Source organism: Castor canadensis, chromosome 2, assembly GCF_047511655.1.
Source record: "Castor canadensis chromosome 2, mCasCan1.hap1v2, whole genome shotgun sequence".
Lineage (NCBI taxonomy): Eukaryota > Metazoa > Chordata > Mammalia > Rodentia > Castoridae > Castor > Castor canadensis.
The window spans coordinates 60,273,859-60,298,597 of record NC_133387.1 but is presented as its reverse complement, the minus strand read 5'-3'; the positions used below and the strand labels follow the sequence as shown (position 1 = coordinate 60,298,597).

Genomic DNA, 24,739 nt, shown 5'->3' with positions numbered 1-24,739 from the left:
ATTCAAGGCTAATTGCCTCCAATTGCCAATTGTTCATTTGTTGGAAACTTCAGAATCAATTTGCTTAATATCAGAAATATTTATCAATATTAAAGTAAATTTGTAGATTATCTTAGGTATAAATTAAATATTTGTGACATTGCCTTATCTTATTGAAAACAAGGGGTAATTTTCTACATGTTTTAAGACCACTTTTATGGCTTTCAGGAATGACTTAAAATTTTTAGCATAAAGATTTTTAATATTTCTTTCCAGATTTATTTCTAAATTTTCATCAGTTTTATTTCTATCATAGCTGAGTTTTCTCTGCAAATATTTTAAGCTCATATATAAATGCTAGTGATATCCATGTATTAATTATATATCTTTCTACTTCAAAAATTTTATTATTCGAATCACATTATCTAGGTATATTGCTATTATATAATTTGCTCAGAAAGCTTTTACTTTGTCCTTTCTAATCAAAATATCTTCTTGTCTAATTGCTTAAAATATCACCACCCAATGGTAAAGAGAAAAACAATGCAAAACTATATTTACAATGTTAAATAGTAACAAAGATAGTAGAAAGACTTGTTCTCCTGTTGACATTAGTAAGAATGCCTCTAACATTCCCTTAAGTAGAGATTTTATGAATGGTATATATGTATATGTGAATATACTTATACATATACATATGTATAATATATATGTGGTCCATGTGTGTCTGCACATGTGTATACTTAAATGTAAATATATATATATATACATATATACACATAGAGGAGTCACTACATGTATGAATGAAGATATACAGATATTTATATAGATACCATAAAACCCATAAATTCATACTCAATTGAATACTTTTATGCAAAATTGATGAATTTTGAATCTCAAATTTCATTTGAGAGTTTTATATTGATAGTCACAATATAGTTCATAGTTGTTTTTCTTCCTGTGCTATCTTAATCATGTTTGAGTATTAATATTATACTTGCATGGTAAAAACAGTTTGAAAATTTTACTAAGATTTGAGGCAATGTATATCATTGAGCTTATCTGGTCTATGTGTATATCTGGGTGTGGGTGTACTTTTGATAGTATAGCTTTTTAAAAAATTTCTGAATTTCTTCTATAGGAATCAATCTACTTAAGCTGTCTTTCTCTATCAGGGTCAAGGAACTATAATTCTCATTAAAAAAAATCAGCTATTTCATCTATCTTTTCAAAGTTTTTACATGAAGTTGAAAAAAGTGTTTCCTAATTCTCCTAGCTTAATAGTTATTTCTCCCTTAATAATTGTTATTTTATACATTTTTTCCTTTTCTCTTTCTTGACTCAGCTAATCATCTATTTTGTTAATTTTTTAAAAATTCATCCTTTTGATTCATTAGTTCAATTATTTCCTTATCTCCAGCATATTAATGTCTGTTTTCCTGTCGTTTTTTTTTTCCTTATGTTTCATTTGGTTTACTCAACTCTTATAGTTCGAAATTTAATATTTTCATCATTTTATGATATTGATATAAGTATTTAAAGCTATGTACTGTCTTCTATTTACTGTCATAAATACATCTCATAAAATGTGATAAGTAGTATTTATCAACACTTTAAAGAAATTCTATTACTTTAATTTTTTTCTATTAATAGTGGTATTTAATATCCAATTAGAAGAGCATAGTATACATTCTAATTCTGATGTTGTAAAGTTTAAAAAATGTTTCTGACTCATTAAACTATTAGTGAAACTTGTATTTCTTATTAAATAAAGAAAAGTAAGAACATCCTTTCATGTATGTATATGTTGTATAGATTTCTGAATAGAAAAAGAAATAAAGATAGATGATTGATAGGTAGATAGAGAGAAAGACAAATGATAAATATATAAACAATGACTACCATTAGTTTGGCAGTACAATATCATAAATGTCAGTATAATTTCACAACTGAATGTTGAATTGGTAAATAGTATTTCTTGATATTAGGTCTATGCTTTTTTCATAGATATATCCATAGAGTCTTGCATACTCTTGCGTATATGAGGTACTATATAGTGTTAAAGAATGGCAATATGGGGCTGGTGTGGCTCAAGCAGTAGAGTGCCTGCCTAGGAAGGATTAGTTCAAAACTCAGTACCATCCAAAAAAAGAAAAAAACAAAAAGAATAATAATATAATAATTGTTAAAGAATGAATTAAAGAGAGAAAACATGGAATAATGTAAAGATCATTATAAGGAGAGTCAGATTCAGTTCCAATTGTGCCATTTTGAGAATTGGAGCAAATTTTTAAAATTTGACAAAACTAATTCTTAAATCTATTGTTGAATGGACTTATTAGATAAGCTATACCATCCATTTGATCTTCAAATACAAAATTCTCATACTCTATTACCTGAGTCTTTTGTAAGTGGCATATGTGTATATAAAAACATTTTAATACACATCAACAGCTTACAAAACAATTGTTCTCATTTCCTTCTGTTACTCACAAATTACCAGCAACTGTTCAAGTGAATGACACAGAGTTGCAGAAGATTCAGCTGGTACCAAATGTCCCTTAATTGTTGGTTTCAACTTTATTTCCAACCAACATTTAAAACCTGCCAAAGAATAATGAAATTGACTGACAAGGGACTCCTCCCCTCTTTCCTCTACAACTCTGTCTTCTGAGTTTCTCATGCATGCTGGCACTGGAGAAAAAGTTAAAGACTAGAGAAATATATAGACTTTAAATCTATGCAGTGAAGCTTTTTAGTTAGGATTAGGTCTTTTAGTATGATCAAAGGATGACCATGACCATGGTGAAATAGAGTATGATGTTTTAAAAACCATACTTCTCAATTTATTATAAATCAACAAATGTCCAGAGTTCAACATTATTATTAGTCATTAATAAATTATTTCTTTTTAAACCTATTTCAATCTGACTTTTCACTGGAAAGAAACTCCCTAACACAGTTACCTTCAAGGCCTCTGTAATTCCCAGTGTAATGGTATTTTATCCCAAACCTCACCAACACACATCATCTCTACTATTACCCAGGTCTAGGTCACTCTCGTCACTTGCTTGGAGTATCCTAGTTTAATCCTTATTGAAAATTCTGGCTATTTTCCATAAGGCAGTCAGAGTGTTCCAGCTAAAACTCCAGCTAGATCCCATAACTTCTCAGAGCTCTACAACAAGACTCTCTTCTCTTCCAAAGTAAAACTGCAACTCCTTACAGTTCCTACAAGGCCAATGTGATTTTAGTCCAATTGACTTTATAGCCTTATCTCCCAGTAATCTCCATCTTGCTTATTCTGACCCAGCCACCATGATATCACTATTTTTTCATTTAACTTTTTTGTTTGGTTTTGGTGGGTCTGGGGTTTGAATTTAGGACTTTACACTTGCAAAGCAGGTACTCTACCACTTGAGCCATACCTCCAGTCCACTTTGCTCTGGTTATTTTGGACATGGGGTCTCACAAACTATTTGCTAAAATTAGCCTCAAAATATGGTCCTCCTGACCTCAGCCTCCCAAGTGGCTAGGATTTTAGGCACAGGCTACCAGTGCCCATCTCCTTTAACTTTTCAAGAATTCTCTCATCTCATGCCATGTGTCTTTGTGGTTTCCTCTGACTAGAATGTCCTCTGTGCCTAATGCACATGGTATATGCTGCTGCTCCCTCACTTCTTCCAGCTATCCTTAAATGTTACCTCAATCCACCAGATCTTCCCTGACCATTAAAGTACATGTGACAACACCTCCCTCCTCTCACTCCAGGACAGCTTTCCCTCTAGCACTTACCACAAACTTTCATAATACCCCACAACCATTTTTATTTTAAATGTTTTCTGTCCTCTGGAATGTAGTTCTCTGGTGTCAGAGAATTTGGTTGTGTTCACTGATATATCTATGCCTGGCACTCAAATAAAAAAGTAAATAAATAAGTGAATACATACATAATTGTTGAGTGAAAGAAAATGTAAAAGAAATCCAGTTAGATTTGAGATTCCTCCTCGCTAACCAGCAAGAGCAGTTCCACCAGAAGTAGAGCTTCTGCTAGGAATGTGCCCTCTCTTTAGCAATTTCCCCTGAATTTAATCATGCCCATACTGCAAAATGTCAGCTATTACCTTGTCCACTTGACACGTCACATTTTGGAATTTGGGAGCAGTAGCCAATTCGGATGTTTGGATCAGTGGTAAAACACCAGGGTGACTCAGCCCCATCTGGATTTCGGCAATAATTTTCTCTTAGGTCCCTATTAAAAATAAGCATGTTAATGTAAATTGATGAAGTTAGCGTTATGACGTTTCTAGAATCCCATGATGTATGCATGTTTATAAACAAAGTTCTAAGTGTGTGGACTTGGGATAGTTCTAACAACCTAGAATGCAGTGTACGAAATGGACACACCCCAAATCACTTAATAAACACTGTCAGATGTCAGTTTTCCTGTCCTCTAAGGCCTGGAGTTCCGCACAGACAATACTGCTCCATGAGAGGGAAAGCTGGTCACTACATTCTTCTCACTCATTCTCAAGGTTTGGACTCTCAACCTGGTACATTTCTTGTAGCCTATATAATGGAGAAACAATGTGTATATCTCCTTGCAGAAAAAGTTATTAGCAGTCACTAACTATTCTCATTCAAAATGGAAGTTTAACTATTGAAACATCACAAAAAAAAAAATAGGCGCTACTTCTTCCTTGAATTCTGTATTTCTGACAATTTATTTTGCTGCACAGATTCCTTTTAATTAAAAAGTAGTTCTTTCTAAATTTAGAGAAGTCTGCACAAGGCCCTGAGTCCAATTCCCAATACCACCAACAAAAAAGGTAGCAACACTGTGAATGGCACTTATACCTTCTTCTTTGTCCCTTTTAACTAATTTTTTCTCATTTTCTTCACTTTCTCCATTTTGGTATTTATTTATTTCTGAGGTGTGAAACATATGGGTCAAGAATATAGAGTGAATTTCTACTAAGGAAATGAGAGAAGCAAAACCAGAATAACAGCTATAAGTTTTGTCATTATAAAATAATGAAAACCGTTTTAACACATGGATGTTTATTATCTGAACAAATAAATTACTGAATTAGCTAGAGTACACACATACACCTCTTCTTTTAGTTGGGTGGCCTACTAGTGCTCAAAGCTTTCTCTTGCAATATTAGTCTCTCTTATTAAAAGCCAATTACATAAAGCCAATATATGTTATTTATAGGTGCTGTTTCAGCAAAGCCAACATGAATGACATGTGTGTTCTAAATTTCAAAAGCAATCATTTTAAGTTCCTCCTAACAAGGTGGACAATTTAAAAACACATGGCACTGAGGCTGTGTCTGTCCAACAAAAACCAAATGCTGAAAAAGCAGACACAGAGAATGTATGTAATAACTCCAAAATTCATACTCAAGGCCAGTTTTTTTGGCTTGGTTCATCTAAATAATTATTTGACTTCCCACTTTTCACTAACCCAGAAACAACTGAAAATAATTGAGGCTACTAAAAAGAATTTTGTTCTCAGATCTTTAAAACTTGTCAAAATGTTAACTAAAATCAAGATATGCGTCTCCTGTAAGAGAAAAAATGTATATAAGAGAAAAAACGTATATAATGCCTTCCCTCAAGCTAACATGAAAATTTATGGAGGCACCAGTCTGAAGCATGCATGACTATCTTTACATTAATTGTACTAATAAAAAGAACTTCATGAGCAAGGCTGTGACTAGAGACAACCTAGAGATGTGTTTTCCAAAGCATAGCACTTCAACCCTTTGTATCAAAATTACCTGGAATACTTTCTTAAATGCCTGTTTGAGGCCCAATCCCAAACTGAAGGAATTAAAGTCTCTGAATAGAGAAATAATCTCCCTGGGCACATTAAAATTCCTAAATTGCTAATACTGAACCAGTAAGAAGTAACCAGTGCTTCATTCATTTCCTTTGGGGCCTACTGAAATTTATAACATATCCCTAAATTTACTCACTTGCACTTGAAATTTTCAGGAGTTATGTCATGCTGGTGGGGATACTGGGAATCCCAACGCTGACATGGAATTCCGTTCCAAATAGTATTGATGGTTCCCCTGTAACCTTCTCCTTGACCTTGAATGCATTCAGTTGTTTCCATAGGGATATTAGTGTCATTCATAGTACTGTGAGCTATTGGTAGAAATGTAAACTTGAATAAGATATTTCCACATGCCATCAACCCTTAGAGTTCATTTGCATTTGTGTTACCAGGATTTTTCATGCACTTCTAAGTTTTTGTCATAATTAAATGGAATAAGAAATTCAACTTAAATAATTAAATGGAATAAGAAATTAACACTATTCCAAGCTACCTTTCATTCAAAACCCAAATTGGTTTATTCTTAAATACTTCTTTAAAGGCATTTTACTTCCTTATATCAGTATAACATATATACTGAATACACAGTATTTCTGAAATAATAGTACTATTATCCCTAAAATCAAGTTGCTTCAATATATACAATGTCAGCAACACAATTATCCCCGATTTTTCTTTATGATAAATACCCTCTAAACTGATACATTAAACTTTTTTTCCAAATCAATTTATTGGCATCCAAAATAAATCAGTTGTTCCTAGGAAGACCAATTTCCCGCTTTGTTGTTCCTAGGAAGACCAATTTCCTATGTGGTAAGCATGAAATGCTTACCACATTTCATGATGTCCATATAACCTTCAGTAACTATGTTAAAAAAAAAAAAAACACCCTATTTGAAAAACCTACAAAATTACATTTCTGCCACAAATGGAATCTCCCTTTTGTGTCTACAATTCACTCATTTAATCAAAATATAACTCAAAACAGCCTGGAAGGCAGGTATGGTAATATACGCCTGTAATCCCAGAACTCAGGAGGCGGTGCTAGGAGGATGGAGAGTTTGAGGCCAGCCTAGACTACATAGTGAGGATCTGTCTCAAAAAAACCAACAAACAACCTCTCCCCTCTCCCAAAGGAAAAACAGTCTGAAGCAGCTAAAATTCATAACTGTTCTTCAAGAGAACACAGATCGATAAAGTCAGTGTAAACTCCCAGCACTTTTATAATCTAAATGGCCATGTAAGATGTCTCTGGATAAAACCAAAGTTTTAAAACATCTGAAACAGTTTAAGACTTAAACAAATTTCTTTGATTCGTTACATTCTGAATTAGATGTACCATCTTAACAAAGGAGAAGCTAAAATTAGACTTGCTTTCAGAGATTAGGAATGCCTATGAAAGTTTTCTATATTTAACAATGTAAGTTGATTGAAAATGGCTTGTAAATTCAATTGTATTTATTTCTCTCACACATGTAACTATTATATTAGGTTCTGTATGTTTCATTTCATTCATTATCATAAATATGCTTAGGCAAACTAAGCATAGCCTAAATGTAGAACTATCTAAAGCTTTGTGGAGAAAAAGAGGATTACATTAATGATCACCTAACCACTGGAATACTTTGTGTTTACAGGTTTCCACTAATTTTCCATTTGATAAATTTGCTTCAGCTTACTTAAAAATGTTTAAATTTGGGTCAGACATGGTAGTCCATGCCTATAATCCCAGCTACTCAGTAGGCAGTGATCTGGAGGACATGGTTCAAGACCAGCTCAGACAATAAAGTTAGTGATATCCTATCTCAAAATGCAAGCCAGATATGCTAGTGTACTTCTATAATTCCAACTATTCAAGAGGCATAGATAATAGGATTGAGATTTGAGGTCTGAGGCCAAAGTGCTCATTGAGAACCACATAGAAAATTAGTATCTAGTGCTATTGATAATAGATATTGGTCCAGAAAAACAATAATCATCAGAGTGGAAATAACTCATAGAAAATGTTGGTGATGATTATGCAGGTCCTTCATGAATTTAATATTACCTAAAGATCTCTGAAAAAATATAGAATAAAACGTATTCATGGGAACTATATTTCACTAAATTAATGCTATTAAGTTACTAATATTTCTGATGATTTTACTTCAGTATTAATTAATTTGAGGAGATAGTATTATGAGGGAAGTCTTGGAATGGTGATAACTCTAAACCAAGTCAACCTTGTGGTGATGTATTTCACATCTTAAAAAATTATGATGATAGCCTGGGAAGGGGCTCACATATGTAATCCAAGCTACTCAGGATGTAGAAGTAGGGAAGATCATGATTGTAGATAAACTTAGGCAAAAAGTTAAGGAGACCCTAATCTCCCCCTGCAAACTAACAATCTTATGAGCCTGTGATTCCCAGCTCTAAGATGTGTAGGTAGGAGGATCATGGTTCAAGGATGTCCCATGGCAAAAAGTGTGAGACCCTATCCAAAAAATAACTAAAGCAAAAAGAAAATAAAAAAGAGGTGATTGGTCATTAAAAGAGATTAATATCCTTCTTGCAGGATGGAATTCATTCTCATGGGAGTATGTCATTATAAAACAAAGCCACTCCTGTGTTTTGCCTCCTTCACATGGGCCTACCCATTCTTCCACTCTTCTACTAAGCTATGATGGAGTGTAACACCCTCACTAGATGCTACCTCCCAACATGGACTTCCAACCTCCAGAAGCATCAGCCTAAGAAACCTCCACTCTTCACAAATTACTCAGTCTGTTATAGTGACAGAAGAGAGACTAAGACACCAAGACACCTACCTCTGGGCACAAGCTCTTAGACAGCTATATCTTGATCCCTGTCAGAACTTAGAGTCCTGACAAAGAATTAGGGAAGCCAGAACCAACACCCTTCAATTATTAACCTTTCAACAGACTTCATTGCCTACATTGAGTACCTCACTTTCACTTTCATTTCTCTACTTAATTGGGTATGTTTTGTTCTCTTTGTTTATTATTAAACCATTCTTCTCAAGCTGTCCTGGTTCTCTGCACAGGTAACCCAGTCTCACTGAACCCAGATGTCTGTTAGGGCTGCCATGGGGTAGATATGGGCTAATCACATCTCTGACAAACTAGTTCAAAGCCAAGCCCATCAAAAATTAACACAGTCTATTCCTTAGACATTAGTATAACTTTTTTTTTTGAGTTCTTTTTTTTTCTTTTATTATTCATATGTGCATACAAGGCTTGGGTCATTTCTCCCCCCTGCCCCCACCTCCTCCCTTACCACCCACTCCACCCCCTCCCTCTCCCCCCCACCCCCTCAATACCCAGCAGAAACTATTTTGCCCTTATTTCTAATTTTGTTGTAGAGAGAGTAGAGAGAGTATAAGCAATAATAGGAAGGAACAAGGGTTTTTGCTGGTTGAGATAAGGATAGCTATACAGGGAGTTGACTCACATTGATTTCCTGTGCGTGTGTGTTACCTTCTAGGTTAATTCTTTTTGATCTAACCTTTTCTCTAATTTCTGGTCCCCTTTTCCTGTTGGCCTCAGTTGGACATTAGTATAACTTGACAGATACAAACCAAGACAATGAAAAAGAAAAGAATAAAATATTTAGATATGGTTGAAGATTTGACCATTACGTGGGTTGGGGGCAGTAGAGTAAAACATTCAGCCTAAGTATCAATATAAGATTAGATGTTAGAATGTTATTAGACAAGGATGATTGAAATTTCAAAGTAATTTTTTATAGATAACTTTTTAAAGTTATTCTCTTGCATAAATAACCTATGAGAGGCAAAACTTGAAGCAATATATGGAACCTTAAATTCAAAAACAAGTTTCAGTATATTTATAAAAAGGGAGATTGTTAAAGTAAGTGAAGAACTATCAGGACTCATCAGGAAATCAGTAACTGGCAGACACACTGAGCAACTGTAAGCAACTACAAGATCATCAGAAAATACCAAGAGGGATGATGAAATTTAAACACTAATAGGAGACACATATTTTCCTCAATAAAGAACAATTTTTTTTTAATTTTAGACATCTCTGTGATCAGGAAAAAAATCTATACAAAAACCCTAACTTAAAGGAAAGACCACCTGTATAAAAATATTGAGGAAAACATCATTCACTAAAATTTCAGTGTCAAGTTCAGAGACCTGTATTTTATTATTAACTCTGTATCTTAACAGCAGAACTTCCCAACCACATTTAATTAAAGAATCTTTCACTTTAAAAAACAGTAATTACAAAATTCTCATAATGTGAACCATTACACTGAATAGTTTTTCTAAATTTTCATTAGTATATTTTAGTCTTTGACATAAACTTTTCTTAAAGAGTCAGTATAGTCACACACATAAAAAATGATTAAATTAAAAGGGAAATTTTAGATTTGAATAAAATAATTTGGATTACTTACCTTATTTGGAAGTGGAAAATAATTGCTTTTGGAATTTCCAAATTACAGAATACAAATGTTTACTGCATATGAGTCAAATATTTTATCAAATAAATGTAATTTTTCATTGGCCCTAATCAAGATGTCAAAAAATCCAAATGATGCTATTATTATTATTATTCTCAGAAGGGTCAATACTTTACATAATCTTAAATAACTTAAGTTTTATTTTTACTAGAAATATTCCTCATAATTTTGATCACACATAATCACTGCACAGCTAGTTTATTCTTCAAGTACAAAGTATCTACTGAAGTTAGTACATCTGTTTTTGTCTCATTTGACATTCAGCTGCTAGCAGTGATCTCATAAACAAAAGCTGCTTGATTCTGGAGGCAATGTACAGAATAAATAATATGGATGAATTCAGATACATGAGCACAACAGGGTATGTAAGTAAGTCTCATCAATAAATAAGAGCTATTAAAGGACTTTGTGAAACTGTTTAATGAGGACCATGGTGAACAATTTGTACATAGACCATCTAATTGTGCTATAAATGTTTGATCTTTGCTGCTCTCATACTTACTTTTCAAATAAAATGAATGATTCCTGAGCTGCAATAAAATAGACTCCTCCATTCCCCTACTGTATAAATATCAAAACCTCGTGCAAAAGCAAAACAAATGCTTCACGATAATTGGTTTGGAAAGGGCTATTAAATACTGGGAAAGGCATTTCTTTGTACTTAATCCTTCAACATGGGACCTGAATAAGGGAGAGGTTTGAAGAGTCTCCAGTGGCCAAACCAAGTGTCAAAGAAGCACCGAAACATCGCCAAGTATCAGCTGAAGCTGATCAAGTTGAGATAAAGCAACATGTTTTTAAAATACAGCATCACCACATACATAAATATTTTTGCAAGAATGTCTACCAAGTTCACACTGAAAATAGTAGGAACTCTTCTGAGAGTTCCTCACAAATAAAATATTTTGCCAGGGGTGTCAGTGGTGGCCACACTTTGGAAGCAGATGCAAAGATATTTATAGGATCCTCAGTGGCCTAGGAATGAAGGAATGTTTTCCTTTGATGATTGACACAAAGTTTTCTGTTTGAAAATACTTTAAGGAAAACAACATTTGCTATTTAAATTATTAACTTTCCTGTTAAAAAATGATCAAATACAATGTACGCCTCTGGTACATTAATTTCACTTTGCTGGTGTGAGTGTACTGTGATCTGGTTGCTATAATATTTGTTTTTGTTTGAATAAATTCTTTGAGAGAAAGAGCATTAACTTATCTACTTCTTGGGGCAAACATCTTGTACTCCAAAAAGAGATAGAGTCAGTAGAAAAAAAGTCATAAATAATAATTCTAATCAAGTTGAACATGGTGGTGCACTCTTGGAATCCCAGTACTGGGGAGGCTGAGGCAGTTGGATCACAAGCTGGAGGTCAGTCTTTGCTATCTAAACTGTGTCTCAAAATAAATGAATAAATGAATGAATCTGATCAATTTTCTCTGCAAAGGGCTGGTCCAAGACCTGCAGAGAGGGCTCATGGTCCGGGCAGGAGTCTATCAATGGGAAGTAAAGAATTTAAGTACATATGTACATTACAAAAAGCCACAATCAGGGCTTTATAAGCTTTATATGGGAGATAAGTAAAGCCTTATATTTATAGTCTTTCCCCAACCCCCACCTACCCACCCACTCCTGCCAAAAGGACTGCTGTTCTTTTTGTTATAGATAAGACAAGTTGTTTAATAGATCAACAGAAAAGACCTGGCTACCCCTTGGAGCAATTCAACTCAATTCACTACTTCTTATTCTCAGCTACTAAAGAGCAACTGAAACACTTGGGATTTGCTTCATGATGGTTCCTAAAGATTGACTACACATATAAAGTCACTCTCCCATCAATAGTACTTGTACACTTTGAGCCACAGAGGCAGGATCAGACTCACAGCAAGTAAAAGGGCTTCTTGTTTTAAAATTGACATGGGAAAGTTGTAAAGACCTCCAAAGTACAAACCTCAAATTGCTTGCACGTTTGCTTTCCATGTGAAGCCAGGATTCATATCTGAAACTTTTCCCTGGACATTGTCCAAGACTTTTTCTGGTACAAAATGCTCAGGAGACAAGACTTTCATGAAAGGTCTTCAATTCTATAGTCTTATTTCTTAGAAGATGACTTGGAAACGATGTCCAAGTAAAAGATTTTTCCCTTGAGAAAGGGTATTGATAGCATTATTTCGCCCTGACTCAGAGTACAATATAATTTTATTTCTATGAATCTTTATTCTGTTCTTGGATTAATTAATAATTCAATGAAACAATCACTTTTCTTTAAGAAGGAAAAAAATTTGTTACAATTATTTTCTTTGCTTACAAGCAGACTGAATTTTGATAGATAATCATATTCTCTTTAATTGAGGTCAATGTCCATTTTTACTAAGAGAAAGGATTTTTTTGTATTTGTTACCAATGGTAACATAATGATGTAAGTCTTCTCTTGCTGCCATAACAAAATATCACCAGAGTCAGTAGTTTAAACAATAGTACTTTATTTTCTGTTCAAGATTAAGGGGACTAGGAAATCCAAGATCAAGGCCTTGGGTTCCTAGTGAGGGTTCTTCCTGGCTTGCAGATGGCACCTTCTTGCCTTATCCTCACATGATAGATAAACAGAAAGGGAGAACTATCTTCTTGTTATAAGGCCATCAATCCTATTGGATTAGAGTCCACCTTAAAATATAACTCTATCAAAATATAATCACAGAGCTGGTGGAGTGGCTCGAGTGGTAGAGCACCTGCCTAGCAACTGCAAGGTAAAGAGTTCAAAGACTAGTACCACAAAAATATATCACATTGAGGTTTAGGGTTTTGACATTTGAACTGGGGGGTAGGGGTAAGAGTTCAGTCCACTGCAATACCCTGATTAAAATCTTTAGTTATGAAATATCTGTTTAAATCACTTCTGAAATGATGCTAGACACTTAAGTATCTAGAATCTTAAAGAAAAAAAAAAGGATGGAAAAGGAAGAGGAAAAAATAAAAGTGGAATCGGACAAAATTTATCTATTTTGATGGTAAAAGGAAATCTAAAAAATAGCAATTAAACATAACCAGCCTAGGAATTTATGAAACTTAAGAGATTACTTGAGGTGATGGGAGGAAGTATCAAGCAAATCTTCCCGTCTTTTTCTGTGAGTGTAAAAAATCAAAAATTGTAGAAGAAATAACATGGTGAAAAAGAAAAATGAAAAAGTACCACTTTTCATTAGTGGTAGTATCTACTTTCAAGTTGGTAGGCTATGTGGTCATGTAGGAATAAAAGATGGTTTGGTTTGGGTTTTATACTAGAATCAAAGGAAGTCATTGCAGTATTACAGCATGTATATGCTAAGGACGACGAATGTCAGCAGACTTTTGAACACACCATTCTGTTTGTACTGTGGAGAAGGGACTAGAGGAAGAAAATAGTGAATATAGAGGCAACTCCACTGAGAAAGGCATTCAAATATCCACAATGAAAAATAATATTCTGAGAGCTAATAGAGGCAGTAATGAACAAAAATGACCATGTTTAAGAGACGTAGAAGATGAAATAAACAGCACTTGGTGATGGATCAAATGTGAGGTATGAAGGAAGAGGCCAAGTCTAGGATTATTCTAGACTTTTAGATTTTAAACTAGTTAAAAGAGTTTAAACATCAGAATAGACTCTACTGCAGAATTAATAAGGAAATCAGAAAAAAAAGTCAAAAATAAAATTAAAGGAATAAAAATATATTAACTATATATATATTTACTATTATTGTTAATGAATTAATTTAATTTCTGTTTTAATTTCTAACATAAATAATGGTTCATATAATCCATACAGATAACTTGAAGTTTTCAACAATGTTAAAAGTATATATATGTGTCTTCAGTCCAGGAATCTTGTGAACTGATTTAAATAACCAGTTAGATTTCTTTTTCTTATAATTATTTTTATTAATGTTGTACTGGGGTACATTGTGACACTTACAAAATTTCTAATATATCTCATAGCTGAATTCACCCCCTCCATCTCAGTGAGATTTCTTAAGAGACATCAGTCACAAGGGAGCTTTGCAACTCTGGGAGACCTATTGTAGCTCCCTTTAGAAGACATATTTGGTCTCTCCGGAAGGCATTGAATTAATATATACAGCAACCTTATTGAGAATATGAACTTATGACAATGGAAAATCAGTACTTCACTCAGGCATTTTATAGGACTTTCGATCTTGTTATATGTTTGCAATGTCTTAAAATTCCATATGCTCAGAATTCTGTCAAAAGTTATATACTAGGAATATTTGTGGGCTGCTGACATTTGGGTAGATAGGAATATGGAGGAAGGCTTAGAAAGCCAGAGGATATGCAGACAATAACAACATTCATCCTTCATTGTTAGCGATACACTGTAAGATGGAACCTTGGAAGCAAAATGACAGAAACAAGCTTGTAGTTCACTCAGCAGAAAAGAAACTGAGAACAGTATTCAAACTTTGACACTAAAAGGTATGGATATATGAATATTCACATGACAAAAATCAGCTTTTGTTTTACTTGTTACTGTTAAAGTTCTGAAATCTCAATTTTGTAATAGAACCTGGTCTATCTTGTTCACGCCTACTCAGAAAATTTTTTGAATGAATGTTTGGCAGAAGGACCAAACAACCCTCATCAGGTTCTGTGTATGCTCACTGGGGAGGCCTTATGCCTAAGGCCCTTGCTGTCACTATTCACTTATGACATTGCTGACATCATAGAGAAGACTGAATTCAGATATGGCAAGAATACAGATGCCAAGCACTCATTCCAATGTGAGCATGACTAAGTTATTTTCTTTATCCTCAGATTAATGCCTCTCATATATGCATCCACTTGGGTAGATGAAATAACTTGAAATATTTTAGACTTTTTCTTCCCCCATTTCACTTCCCACTACATTCAATTTATAATATATACTGGACATTCTGCCGCTTAATGTTGTTCACACCTCTTCTTACTTTGTTTTTCTCGATGCTTATTGCCTTATTTTATTTCTTTCTGACCTTCTTATAATTCTATTATAAGGTAATAAAGGTATGTCATCTTACATCACAAGTTGCCAGCAATTTCTTTTTGCCACAATAGAAAACTTACACACGATTGAACCTGCCATCAAATTTCAGTTTTGCATGATAGGCCTTGCTACATATGTAAGCCAAACTTTTGAAAGAATATGAAACATTAACTTTTGTGCATCCCAGGATGTCTACTTTATTTCATTCAATTTAATATGGTCTCTTTATATATATGGTCTTTACACACACAATATAATTTTAAGGTAAAATTTTTCCTTTAATAAAATATTCCTAAAATATTCTCAAAGCTCAGATGATTATTTTAATCTGAAAGATATACCTTTAACTCACAGAATCCACTATCATTTTCTTAGCATTAACATATTATAAAAATAAACTCAGAATTATCATGTTGCTTATATAATTAGCCAATTCTTCTTTGGATATAAGAGAAAAAGAAATCTAGTTAATAGTTAGGAAGTTGCATGTTCATTTTCTTTCTTTGTTTTCTCAATCTTTTTAAAAATGCCCTTAAGATTGATTTAGAACCAGAGGAGATCAAAGAGGGCAACACTTGGATTTCTTGGTGTGTGCATGCCAGTTGAAGGGTGAATATGCAGCTGTGTATGCATGTGCACATTTGTGTGTGAGTGTGTTTCTTTCTACTGCTGTTATTACAGTCAATATTAAAGTATGGAAAAGAAACAGTTGTTTTATTGTATCTAACTGTCGAGAATGATGGAAAGATTTATATGTTTACATGTTTAAATAAGTCAATGAGTGGCAGTAACACAATCTCCACAGAGAAACATTGTCACAAGAATTGCCTTTTATTTTAAAGGACAAAACAGATGATTCAGTTCCTAGGAACATTATGTTTCACTCTGAGAGGCTTCCAGATTCTGCTGTTATTTCACATATGCCAGGCATATTCATTTTTTGGGGGCTGTAAGAGATGTCCCAAACATTTCCTTGTACTAGGTTGTCTAAGTGGACTGATATTTGCCTTGGCAGTGCAACAGTGTAAATAATATGGAGTAGACTTGTTCAGAAGGATGTCCCCATTGGGCAGCTATAGACAAATATGCAAATAGCTCTCTATAGTCTCATAGTTGCTTATGTTACTCTGGATCCCAATATCTGATCTTATGTAAATTCTCTCTCTCTCTCTCTCTCTCTCTCTCTCTCTCCCTCTTTCTCTCTTTCTCTCTGTATATATATATATATATAGATATGTAGATATGTATCTATATATATACAGATATATATAGATACATATACATATGCCAATTTATACCACTATTACACCTTAATAAATTTATGCAATTCTAAAAGAACCTCTAATCATGGAAACAAAACCATATCTGTATCTAATTATTATCCATTATAATTTTAAAGAAATTAGATAGGAAAGAGAAGACCATCTACACAAATCTAAAGGGATAAACTATTTAGCGTAAATTTAGGAGACTGAAAAGGATCTTAGGAACTGCTAAGAAACAGATTGGAACAGAATGGAGGCTGTGTACAAGGACAGCCAGATAAATGGGGATCAACTTCTAGAGACTAAAGACATCTGTGAGAAGCCTCTATTAGACTCTGTTTTCTTCTTTCAGCCTCCATCATTCTCTGGAAAGAAAAGGTAAGGATGGGAAACAAGAATGGAAGGTAGGAATCTAAAGTCCTATCATTTACTGCCCTAATAACTTTGTGATATACATATTCCTTAATCTCTTACTCCCTCTGTGGATTATTTTTCATTGTCTTGACATCATCAGAATATTTGGGCGTTTCTCATAATATAAGTATTTTATATATATATGCTTACGTATGTATCCTTTTCAAAATAATGGCTCTCCAAAAATTCAAAAGAATGAATAGGATTATAGAATACACTCTTAAAATATTAAAACATGCACATATTAAAGCATCCAACCAACATAGTTGTTAACCTGTCTCACTAATAATCGCTTGCTTAGATGCAGTCCTTGAGAGCAAAAGGAAGCAATAAATTTGACCCTAACTTACCACACATTTTAATTGCACAGTACTCCCAAGGGGTGTCAGGGTCAAGAGTATAGCACCATGGCCTCGGCTTGCCATCAGGATTGCGGCAATAATTATCATCAAAGCCCTTGTCGGGATATCTGCAAACCACACCAAGAAAAGTGTCACGTAAATCTGCCTGGAAAGACCACAAAGCCCTCAGCTTACAAAATAACTTCCTATTTAGCTGGAATAGTCCTTGCTGGGCAAAGAGCAGATTTTCTATCTTTTTACCTTACAAGGACTGCCAATCATCAGCTCTCAAAGTTACTAAATTCCATATTCCCCTAAGTATAGAGTATCATCCTCTTTGCTAATAAGTTAATTACATTTGTTACCTGCCTACTAGTTAAGGTCCCAAATTAAATCCCTCTCTCATACAGCCCAATTAAGGACAAATTCCAAAAACATGACCTCGCGTAGACTGCTCATTACGAAAACAGGTCCTCTTCTAGGGCAGGCACAGAGTTCAAACTGAAAGTTCAGTTTCAATAGCTCTGTTACTAATGATAGCTCAATTTTGGAAATAGAGGCTTTCTAGGTCATGCCCTCACCTCCACCAGAGCAAGAGACAAACTCCACCACACTACTTTCTCTACATCCCACCTCCCCTTAAATTAAGAGTACTGAATTGGTGACTTGATTTTTAATTGTTACCATATCCCTTCTGCTCTCACTTAAAAGAAAAATGTGCATTTTTCTAAATAACCAGTTTTAATTTAAAAGAATGAGAAGCAAAAACAAATAAAAAGATAAAGAAGAAAGATTAAAAATAAAAACAAAATCTTGCATCAATTTCCAAAGGAGGGTAGGGATGGGTTTTACTTGTTTGTATTTTTATTCTTTATAAAAAAATTAAAGATTTTAGTAGAGTGTGTTGCTGTATGCCTGTAATCCCATCTACTTGGAAGGCAGAAGCTAACTTGGGCAAAGCTAGCTGCAAGATCTTATCTCAAAAACAAAAAGACTATGGACATATGTCAAGTAGTAGAGCTCTGTCTTCAATCGGAGCATCAAAAATAAATAAACAAACAAATAAATACATGACTTTTTTTTCTTTTCCTTCTCCAATTTAAAACTTTCATGTAAAATGTGTCAGGCACAGGTGGCTCACGTCTGTAAACGCGGCTGTTTAAGAGGCTGAGATCTGGAGGATTGAGGGTTGAAGCCAGCCAGGCAAAACAAAGTTAGTGAGATCCCCTCATCTGAGCCAGTAGCTGGGCATGGTGACATGCACCTGTTATACCTGTCATTGCAGGAAGTGTAAAATTGGAAGTTCAAAGTCTAGGTTGGCCTTGGCAAAAAGCAAGATCCTATCTCCAAAATAATAGCACAAAACCCACTAGAGGTGTGTCTCAAATGGTAGACCACCTGCCTAGCAAGCATCAAGACCAGAGTGCAAACTCCAGTACTGCCAAAAATGAAAACAATCAAACAAATACACACACACACACAATCCTAACTATCATGTGAAATCAATAAATAAGGGAAGACCTAATTGTGTTGTTATTAACTATTTGAGCTTAAAACCTTTTATTGGAGAATAAAGGTAGACTTAGTTGCCTGACTTCTCCAAATTAGCTGGCCCAAGTGACAATTTCAAAATACACCAGGATAAAAGAGCCAAAGAATTGTTTGGGCCACTTTTCATTCTCTTTCTACAGATACGACCTCTGTCAAGGTATTATACTTGTGACCTGCAGTGCCTGGGTTTCCACAGATACTCCTCTAGGAGATTTGCTTGCATTTTCCAATAATCCCTCCTCCACCAGTCAGGTTTGTCAAAGAGGTATTTACTGAATTGAGCCTTTTTTTTTTGCTATAGATGACAAAGAGGACACTTATGCTAGTGCTTCAATTCTGCATCCCCTGATGGCCTTGTGTTTAAGACCTTCCTGATTTTAGGGACTTAACCTTGCCACCAAACCCAAATGAAAGTGTAGGCAGTGTTCACCTATTCTTCCTCATAAGTCCCTTTATCCCAAGACTGCCTTTTTCAAACATAAAAGCTCCAGTTACTGTGTCAGAAGAAGCCAGAACTTTCTGAGGAGTTCTATATTAAATGTTGATAGTCTAAAGGGAATTTTCATAGCAGCTTGCACTGCAGCAAATAACAGCCTGTAAAGAGAACCATTGGAAGCAAGATTCAGTGGTGTTTTACCTTTCGGGCAAAAATTTGTGCCGATGTGGTGTCTGGTGATCCCAGCGCTGACAAATCTTGCCTGATTCGGTATGATCCATGGGACCGCGATAGCTTTCACCATTGCATGTCATGCATTCAACTAATAAAATTAAAGTATGGCATATTAATTGTTTTTGGTAGCAAAATCATGAATACCACTGGTCCATTTAACAAACAGTAAATAAATTGTTTAGAAAACCCTTCACAAAATCCTGTCTTTAAATGAGGGCCTAATATCCATAAACAGCGGTGTAAAATACCTCTTACAGAATGCATTTTACAGTTTAAGTAGAATTTTTATAATTAGTGTCATACAGATGTACCATAAGGTCAGGATGCTGCCTATCTAGTTTTTCAAAACTGTTCAACAGATAGAAACTGGGAAGTAAGATGGGATTCTTGGAGATTTTTCCTTTGTTAGTCTAAAATGCAAGGATCTCAGGGCCTATATTATCTGTTCAATAGTGTTTCTCTCTCAACTTACCCTCCAACCCTCCAAACACATAGAGTGATTTCACAATTTAAATTTAATACATCATATTTGTATAACTAATTCCAGAATCAAGAACTGATATATTTAAGAGACCATATTCAGATAGATATCTGGTACTATTCAAAAGACACTGGTATTTTTAAAAAAGAAATCATAGCTTCATCCTTTCAGTGAACAATGTTGAGTAGACTGGACAAGCTAATGTTCTTACCTACCTTAGTTTAGAAGATGACCTGCTATTGAACTCCACATACACACTATTTCTAAAATATATAAGCTGATCTAATTTTGCAGGATCTTACTGATGATTCCGTAATATTAATTAATTGTTCTCTTCTGGCTGGTCTCTATGTCACATTGAAAACTCTGAATCATATCAACTAGCTGAAAATGAGACTTCTCAAACAGAATGTTGATTTGTAGCACAGCAAGCATCCTGTGGAATAAATCATTGCTTGGCTCTCCTACGAATCCGGCAAATTTCTCCAAACACATCATTTGTATCTTATGATTACTGATCATTAAACTTTAGCTGAAGCTAGGGAAAGATATCAATGTTTAGCTTTATCCACTGAAATATAGCCTCATAAATATTAATAGTACTATAAAATCATCTCTTTTGTAACTTATTTTTATAATGTAATAGGACACTAACTGTTAACTTTCTGAAACATATGATCCATCTACTGGCCTGATCCATTTGTTTCCTTTCATGTAGGTTAATTCATGAGCTTAGACAAGGGACTAATTCAGCTTCCCCCCATTTGATACGGAGATTGCCCAGAATACAATCAATAAGCACCTAACTGCAAATGAGATGGGTCTAAGAGCACATTGATAAAGGTACTCAGGTTAGCCAAAGTCATTTCCACACTGAAATGCTCAACACAGGTTATATATCATCACATTTCAGCTTTCCATTTGAATGGAGTGCAAATTTACTTAGTTCCCTTTCTTAAAAAGAATGAATTGATATCTTCGATGAAAATGGTGCAGCATTTATCATTGTTGTTTGTTCCTTTGTATTGAATGAAAAAGTAGAATAGATTACCATCATCACACACAAAAGATAAGCATCCACATGTACAAGTTCTCCTCTCGTATTGGACTCCAGAATCAGAATGTGTCTATTATGATTCTTATAGCAAATGCAGTTTATAATAGTGTATCTCCTTCTAATGAGAGTGAACAAAATTATTTTCTGAAAAACAGTACCATGAACATTATTATAAAACATGTTTTCTTAGACTTACAGATTTTTAATAACCTTAGGAAAAAATAGCTACACAAATGAAATAGGGGACTCTTTAAATGAATGCTTTCCAGAATGAGTGTGGTAGATCAATGCTTCTCTAAATATAATGTGAATTAAAATCACCTTCAAATCTAGTTAAAGGGCAAACTCTGATCAGTGCCCTAAGCTAGGGCACTAATTAAATCTCCCAGGGGACACCAACACAGCTGGTGCTGTGCTCTGCATAGCAAGTTTGTAGGTAATTGTGATCTATCCTAAAGTCCTAAGTGTTTGGTAGTCATAGCTCTTTAGGAGATTGGATTTTACTTGGACCTTGAAGGATATATAAGAGTTGAATATATATGTAAGAGAAAAAATACAGTAAGAATGATGTGAGAAAAAATACATAAAAGAAGTTATCAAGAATAATGTTCGAGGGCTGGTGGAGTGGCTTAAGTGATAAGAGTGCCTATCTAGCACACATGACCCAGAGTTCAAACTCTGCTGCCATCAAAAATAGCAATAATAATACTAATAAGGTTAGATTTGGAAGACAAATGAAAGTTGCCATTTGAGTGGGAATTAAACATGTTCTGTGACAAAACTGAGATGTTAAAATATTAGAGCTACATGATCTTGTTATTTATTCTAAACTTTTAATGTATAAGGTATTATTTAATCACTTCAATAAAGAAAACAAGGCCCACACATATTTTAAGAGACTTACCTAAAACAGAAAATTTCAAATCTGTGTCTGGAACATAGGTCTTCAGACCCATAGTTTATATTCTGTTCTTTTTGTCCTACATACTTTAACTTGTTTCTTCTACATCGTAACTGGCCATATTTTAAGATATATAGATAACAATGATTTTAGGAACTCTATATCCCTGCCCTTTTCTCCTCATCTTTTTTGAAAAGAATAGGTTGTCCTCCTGTTGAATTCTTACCTATAGGAGTGGGGAAAAGGAGGTTATGGGACAGCAATAGATTAGCCAACATATGCAAGATAAGTGGCTGAAAAATGTGTTGTTTTAGCATTGAACCAAACTACCATAATAGTTATAAAAGTTACCCCAAGAATGCCAAAGTTTGAATTCACTTTTCAAACTTTTGGAATTCTAAGAATTATCTAAGTTTTCCTAGAAAAAAGTCAGTGGTATAGATAGAAAACAAGTCTACTTTCTAAGAAAATGGTAAACGTATGGCCTATGTAATAGTGCAAGGGGGTGAGGATGTCTCTTTGGCCCCCTCTGTCATTGCTTATTTAATCATTCTAGGAAGTTCTCTTTAGAAAAACAAAATGAAAATATTGTTCTTGATCACATAAACCTAAGCTAAATAAAAGTTTCATAAGTACAATGCTCTTAAGTACAATGTTCTGAATTAAATGATAGAAGAAAATTATAAAAACTACACACAAACTATAATATAAAAAGGACTAACTTAACAATGTTATCATGGTACTAGGCAATTAAACTCAAAAACTGTATACCAACTTTTTAAGTCATAAAACCACACATGATATTAGTTTACAAACTAAAACAATTACTTGAAGTATCTGAATCTATTTTGAATCAGAGTTTATTTCATTCCAATAAAGGTAATCACTCAGAAAAATCCACATATGCAATTACTTTAGCAAAACTGATTGACTAAAGTATGAATAGTCTCACAAATACATATTTATAAAAATAATTTTATTTAAATATTTGTTTCTAAAAATCTTTCCCCACATAGAATATGAAATTATGCACGTAAAATTATGATAATATTTTGGATTTTAAGGATAAGGTATTTTAAAAATAATGACTATAGTTTAATTAAGATGTATATACTTAAATATTTAATAATCGTTACAATGACATTTGTTCCAATGACTAAGTATTATTTTAAATCCAAAACAAAGACTAAAGTAAGAAATTGGATTTTTTTTATACCTTTAACTTTCTATAACTTTTTAATTAAACATTAATTGGAAGTATTTTCTTTACAATATTATGTAAGGTCTCTTTTTAAGTTGACTGATAAAACCATACATATTGTTTCATGTACAATATGGTGTTTTAAATTATACATACATTGTAGATTCATGAAACTTAGTTCATGAACTTGTTTTAGCTCAATAGTTATTTCTGTGCTGAGAATTCTTAACATCCAAGCTTCTTAGCATTTTTCAAGAATGCAATATATTATTATTAACTATAGTCACCATGTTTTACAACTGGTCTCTTTAACTTATTCTATCTAACCAAAAGATTCTAAATCTGATAAAAAGATGATTCATTTTCTTTTGGAATGGTTTTAAATTAAAAGAAAATAATATCAATAATTGGATACCAGATACAACTCTTTTATGAATCAAAATGTTAGAAAAATTTCAGGCATTCAGCTAAAAATTTAATATTACTACAAAAAATTCTAAATAGATATATCGTTCTACATGTCTTTTTTTTTAAAGTAATACTCCAAAGTTTGACCACAGGTATTTTGCTTATTTCATTTTAAACATACAAAAATGATTTGATAATAACTACCTCTATGTAATATTCACAGATAGAAATGGCCACCCATCATACTATTTAATATTCTGTACTTTGCATCTTCTCCCTCATTCTGGTAGACATTTGCATCACATCTATACTGTTTTTTTATTTTTTGTATTTTCCTTTTTATTAAAAGCTCTGTTTTTTTTCTATGATTATATAGGCAATGCTCTTTGTTTGGATACTTTCCATTAACAATACTCATTTTAGCTTGAATTTAAAATATCACAGTTCAATTCACATTCCCTGAAATCCGTTACCCTACAGGCAGGTGCCGATTCATTTCTCCCAAAGGAATCTTCATCTACTATTGTCAGACCACTAATTGTTTCCAGAAAGAGCATTATCTGCAAACTTCAGTGCCAAGAAACAAAGCGCATCATGTGCCTTTAATGCTAATGAACAATGTCTACTTCTAAAGGAGTTTTGATGACCTTAAATTATTAAAGGATATTAGAGAGTTGCATTCTAATAAGGATAGCTGAAAACAGAAGATTCTGAATTACTTCTTTTCCAGCAGTTTCATTCTGCATCACCCATCAGCCTAAATCTATGTCAGTGTATTTTGATAAAGATTTTTCTTATAAACCAGGGATTGAAAAATCACACCCCCATACAGACTAAACAGGTGCTAGTCTGTATATATAGTGCTAAACTGTGTAAGATTTCATCAAGTTCCTACCTTTGAAAACACTTAGATAGGTCAAATAAAGTCAATGAATATGACTTTTTGCCCGTGATTTGTAATCTCAGAAAACTGATACTAAAGATTTCCCTAAAAGTAGATTTTTTTCTTCCATGTGCAAATTTAAAACAAATATTAATTACAGACTTATTCATACAAAACAGACTTATTCATTATGTAATCACAATAAGTTTATTATTTTTAATAGAAAAGAAAACAA

General features: G+C 33.6%; 1 protein-coding gene across 5 annotated transcripts in view; it reads right to left on the bottom strand.

Annotated features, from left to right (window-relative positions):
• The window catches only part of Hgf (hepatocyte growth factor), a 66,303-nt gene that overhangs the window by 23,799 nt on the left and 17,765 nt on the right, over positions 1–24,739 (bottom strand). For 3 of the 5 annotated variants that reach the window (XM_074064877.1, XM_074064878.1, XM_074064876.1), the window contains 4 exons: positions 19,541–19,661; positions 17,362–17,480; positions 5,964–6,138; positions 4,104–4,231 (listed from right to left, as the gene is read on the bottom strand). In XM_074064877.1, the coding sequence (XP_073920978.1) occupies positions 4,104–4,231; positions 5,964–6,138; positions 17,362–17,480; positions 19,541–19,661 (543 nt within the window). Of the gene's footprint in view, positions 1–4,103; positions 4,232–5,963; positions 6,139–16,144; positions 16,963–17,361; positions 17,481–19,540; positions 19,662–24,739 lie in introns of those variants that run through there. The other 2 variants (XM_074064880.1, XM_074064879.1) reach the window with 2 other exon arrangements.